General features: G+C 39.9%; 1 protein-coding gene across 1 annotated transcript; it reads left to right on the forward strand.

Annotated features, from left to right (window-relative positions):
- The first annotated feature begins 1,696 nt into the window (after positions 1–1,696).
- LOC116208931 (chorion class high-cysteine HCB protein 13-like) lies at positions 1,697–2,958 on the forward strand. The gene is made up of 2 exons (XM_031542506.1): positions 1,697–1,855; positions 2,602–2,958. Exons 1-2 carry the CDS (start codon positions 1,697–1,699, stop codon positions 2,956–2,958), a joined length of 516 nt encoding a protein of 171 aa, XP_031398366.1.
- Positions 2,959–5,590: the final 2,632 nt, after the last annotated feature.

The following is a 5,590-nucleotide window of genomic DNA, read 5'->3' on the forward strand; positions in this document are numbered from 1 at the left end:
TAATGATTGTGTTGTTGAATTGAGTGAAAAATAAAGTTGAGTTGAGTAAGATTTTGATTCGAAAACCAAATGAAGCCCTAGACTATTGTATTGTATGGAATCAGTTTTCTCGCATTAGATGCTCTACACCAACAAAAGTTAGTATCGCGTTTGATAACGAAGTTGAGTTTGATTTGAGGACATGAAGATAAAAGTAGTTGTGAAAAATATGTGAGAGAATTTAGAAAAAAAATTTAAAAAGTAAGATTATGTTGTTGAATTGAGGGAAAAATGTTAAATAGTTGAATGAATTTAGTATTAAAAATTAATTATAATAACATATGAGAAAAAGTATGGCAGAGAATTTGAAAAAAAAAGATAGAAAAGAAATGATTGTATTATTGAATTGAGAAGATGAAAACAAAAGTAGTTGAAAAAAGTATGTGGGAGAATTTAAATAAAAAATAAAAAAAAGTAATGATTTGTTGAATTGAGGAAAAAGTATTAAGAGAAAAAAAATGTTGAGGATTTAGTTTTAAAAAATTAATTGTTATAATAGATAGAAAAAAAACATGTAAGAGAATTTGAAAAAAAAAGGTAGAAAAAATAATGATTGTGTTGTTGAATTGAGGATAAAATAAAGTAATGTTAAGTTAAGTTAAATTTAATTTTATAAACAAACACAAAACTTCCATACATGTAAGCGTGTGTTAATGATCCATTAACCGGAAATCAAATGATTTGGTTTCCCTCAACTAAAATCTTGTTTTCCAGCAAAATTGGTGTATCATAATAGTGCGTGTTTTAGTCTATCAATTAACAAGTTGCATCTTCAATTCTTGTGATAAGACTACTCGTTTCTCTTTATTAATTATTTATGATTTGTATTTTAATATGATAAACTTACATTCCTTCCTTAAAACCGGGAAAAAAAAATTCTGCAGTTACTATGATTGTTTTTTTTTTTCATTTTTGCGTAATAATATTTTGGTTTATCTCCTCGCACAACACGAAAATGTATAATTAATTCAGAACTTGCCGCGAAAGCTTCTCAAACACGAAAGCCAGAAGGATGTGTGTCAATTGATTAATAATTGATTAGTAGCGAAAACGTTTGTATAAAAAGTACACGCTTTGTGCATAGAATTTCGCTTTATCCAAAATGACACTGTACAACTTTCAACTTATTAATAGAACAGACTGGTGCACGTGCATGTGTCATCAATCGAGCACATTAATCAATCTTTATTTAATATATATGCAAAGCTCTGTAATTGAGTTGGAAACAATACGTGGTCGATACAAGAATTCAGATGAGATAACATCACAGAATAATTTAGATGTACATGATATGAGACACGTAATTTCTGTATGATATCCAACATGGTCCCGCATATTTTGTGCAGTCTAGCTCGATGATATCCGGTCGGTCCCCCTTTGGCGAAACCACTTCGATATACCCCTCTATATTTCTTGTGTATCATTTAATAATACATAGTTCACACGATGCGGAGGACAGACAACAAACATTAGTTGTCGATGACAAGTTGTGGGATGAACAGATGATTAGCCCGACTTGTTGCATTTCACATTGGGCATTAAGATTGAAGAACGGTACTACCCTGCGAAGAAATCAAAGAAGCGACTCGATCTGCAGAAGAAGAGAAGAAGCTAATAGCTAGCTAGGAAGGGAGAATTCAATTTTTAAGCTTGATTAATGGAGCACTATTATCTGACCAGCTGGGCCAAGGCTTTTGCCTCTGCATCGGTCTTCATCGTCCTGCTTGGCCTCGCCTGCTGCTGCCTCAGCACGGCCATCCGCCAACACGGAGATGGCAGCTGCAGCTATGACGGTGGCGGTGCCAGCTATGACGATGTTTGATACAAGTTAAGTCAATTACTATGCTATTCCCCGCCATCTCCTCCGGAATGTAACATCTACATATAGCAAGTTCCGGGAGAGACGGATATATTCTTTCTTGTACACAGAAACAGATTACCGTTGTGTTAATTTTTCAATTCGTTTCACATAATACACGGCTCTGTTATCACGATTCATGCGTCGATAACATGCCTGTTGTCGACTCAGTCACGATCATCGAGTTTTAAGTCTTGATGATACGATGCCAAAATTTGGACCATAGATTTTGCATCTCGAAGATTTACTCTCACCTCGTTCCGTAAACCGAATACTTTGGCAAGAGCAATTAGTTCGGCCTTGGCTGGTCTGCTCCTAACGGTCAAGATGACCACTTGAGTCAACTCTCTAAAATGCTCTGGCCTCCGGTTGGCTTAGAGTCAAGCCCGCCCATGGCACAACCACCAGGACCATTCTCGGGCTAGGCATCGAGTTGGATTAAATGATCAATCATATAAGATACCACGTTAAAATTAGGAGAGCGGTTGAACAAGTAATGGGGATCGATCATAGACTGAACCGATCATAAAAAGATGAGAACGCAGCATCTAGCTAGCAATATCTGCAATTAATTTGAGCTTCTAGATCAATTATAGGCCTAGATCCTAATAATAATCTGAATTCTTCATTCTTATCGTTCATCATGCCCCCTCAAATTCCAAAATTGGGATCATGAGTGAATAATGAGTTGTTTTTTAAGCAAGGATAGGCGTTGTCGATGTAGTAATAAGGAGGAGATCAAGACGACCCCGAAGAAGACCGATATCAATGTCATCCCAAAGTTGGCAGCCCCTTCTTCTCTCCCTCAAAGGAAAGCAGCAGGGTCGTATAATCCTCCTTCCCGTTCTCGAAGATGCAGCAGCAGTGACCGTGCTAGAGATGGTGATTTGATTCTTACGCAGGCTACCATGGCAGCAGCTGCCATGTCAGCGGTTGAATATGGCAGCGTTGGATGTGGCGGAGGTGGAGGCGGCTGCGGTGGGGGCAGCTGTGTCAGAGGTGGAGGAGGCTGTGGTGAGGGTGGCTGTGGCGAGGGCTGCGGTGGAGGAGGCTGCAATTGAGTGATCCAAATTATTAGCCGTTTATCAGTTGTCACCTTTTCTTTTTTCTTCTTTTTTTTCATTAAAAACTTAATCGGTAACATCGCCAGATAATAGAGAAAAAAATCTCTGAAAATTTTATTCTCAAGTCATAATGATCCAAATGTAGTCTTCTAACCCCACTTATAGCAGTAAAATTCTCTAGCAAATAAAATCCTTTATTGCCAAAATAACTGTAAAGTAGGCATAATGAAAAGAAATTGCTAAACCAAAATGTAGCTCGATTCTAGTGATGGGTCTTCCTCTTAGTCTTCTGTCGATGAACCTGACCTGTGAATTCATTAGCCAAACGGTCACGTCGGTCCCCTCCCACTTGAGAAAACTCGACCTTTTGAGTGCAATGGCTCATCTGAAGAATGAAAGTGAAGAACAAAAGGGATAAATATTCATCACATCGCAACATATGCATTGTCATTGATCATCAATTTGATATACGGATCATACTTCTTCAGTTGCAGCTTGCTATAAGTCCCCACAAGTGTTCTCAGAGATCGATATTTCAAGTGGGTATCATCAGAACTGTATCGGAGTGAGTGGAAAACAACTTTCAAGACAAAAGATGACTCGTACAAGTTTCTTATAATACCAATAGTAGCGCCGAAAATGCCAGTATTGATAATACATTTGTTATCAATATATATCTGCTTGTGACAAACATTCCATCAGGCACCCGCACCTCCGCCTCCACCCCCGCCTCCTCCACCACCTCCTCCTCCACCCCCACCGCCACAACCACTGCCTCCGGTGGCTCCATATGCACAGCCATTATCTTCACCTCCAGCTCCAAACCTGGTACCGCCACCATGGTGGCCAAAATGTCCGCCGCTGCCGCCAGTATCCCTTCTAACACCGAAACGTCCCCAGCACAAAAGGCCGAGAGTGGCAAATACCACGAACAAGACCGTCCAAACTATAATTATAATCTTCCTCAGCTGTGTTTTTCCTTCTCCCATGCGTAACCTTATAAGAAAATGTTCTCCCAGCTATGAAAAATATCATGCAACTTTATTTTCAGCTAATTGCCAACGTCTTATTGTTGGGAATTATAATCCTACGTGGAAAAAATGAAAGATCAACCATGAATTTATATGCAGTTTGAACACCACCACTTATCAGTTTGAGTTTTTAAGTGAAAATGGACTTAAGCCCGTACGAGACCAATGGAAATTCAATAGGTATCAGAGCGCATGTTACGCATATGTGCGCCGATGTGCATATGCGCACCAACACTGCACCAAACCTAGTATTTCGGAGAGCAGCCAAAATAGCTCCTCAGTTTAGTCCCCTCACTCAAGCACGGAAGGTGAGCCTGATTCCAGGTCAGTTGGGACGGGTGTTTAGGGGCACATGACAATATGTAGGTAGAAAAAGACCACACGTTGTCACGTGTAAGTAGAAAAAGGTCACAAGTTGCACATGTGGGCGGGAGTTGGGGATTATTATCCTACACTGGAAAATCAAGAAGAGATCCATTGGTTTGTATGTAGTTTGGGTACTACCATTTATCAGTTTGAACTTTTAAATGCTGATAAGTGGTGGTACCTAAAAAATATATAAACTCATGGTTTCTTTTATTATTTTTTATGTGGGATTATAAATCCCAATACCCACTCACAGGTACAACGTGTGGTCTTTTTTTTTCCCCTACCAACAAGTTGTTACATGTTCTTAAACACCCGCCTTAACAACTGAACTAGAGCCCGGTTTCCTATTCCGTGCTCAAGCGAGAGAGACTAACACGAGGTGCTCTTCTAACTACTCTCAGACAATACCGGGCTTGGCGTGATCACAGTAATTTAAGGGAAGTCAATGAAAAACACAAGCTCATTCTGGAGAATGGACTCACAACGGAAACAATAGTTAATCTATCTTGTCTTTGTATGCATAAGAACCCTGATTCGGTTGTACTCTGTTGTACAATCCTCTGATTGCACATATCGATTGACTAATGACTCTCATGTCCTGGTTTGCATGGACTCTAGAGACATCAGACTTGGGGAGAGGGAGACACATCTGTCGATCACATCAGTTCGAGGGCTGAAGGGCAGCAAATGCAGCCTTTTTTTGCTCGAAGGACATACTAATCAAATTCACAAACCAAAAGAGCAATACAATTGGAAATACAGCAGACAGATTACTATACAAAATGCTCGAACGAAGAAAAAAACCAGTTCATTAGGCAGCCCACCCCACCGCCATCTCCACCACCGCAGCAGCAGCCTACTGTGACACTATCGTTGGCTCCAGGCTCCAGGCTCCAGCTACGTCATCAATGGCTGCGCCCATCTCAACTGTGACTTCTCCAGCACAGTCCAGAACCTCCATGGCACCATCTTAGGTGCCTTTACGGGGATCCGAAGAAGCCGTATCAGCGGCATCATCTGCCTCTTCTGTCCTAACCAAACATATGACAATTCTGATAAAAAATTAGTACAATACCAACGATAGTGAGGGCAAGCGCAATCCCATTCATCTCTCTTTTCCTGAATATAATACTTTCACAATTTTAACTTGGAGGGTTAATTCGATAAGCCAATGCCCTTTTTATAGTAAGGCATTTGACTTGTTGCAAGAAGTAATGTTCTTGCACTGT

Source organism: Punica granatum, chromosome 5, assembly GCF_007655135.1.
Source record: "Punica granatum isolate Tunisia-2019 chromosome 5, ASM765513v2, whole genome shotgun sequence".
NCBI lineage: Eukaryota > Viridiplantae > Streptophyta > Magnoliopsida > Myrtales > Lythraceae > Punica > Punica granatum.

Bases quoted from the DNA above. Each gene is read 5' to 3' on its own strand.
- LOC116208931 (XM_031542506.1), top strand. From the start codon at position 1,697: ATGGAGCACTATTATCTGACCAGCTGGGCCAAGGCTTTTGCCTCTGCA. The intron at 1,856-2,601 runs GTTTGATACAAG...TTTTTAAGCAAG, and splicing joins GCGGTGCCAGCTATGACGAT to GATAGGCGTTGTCGATGTAG.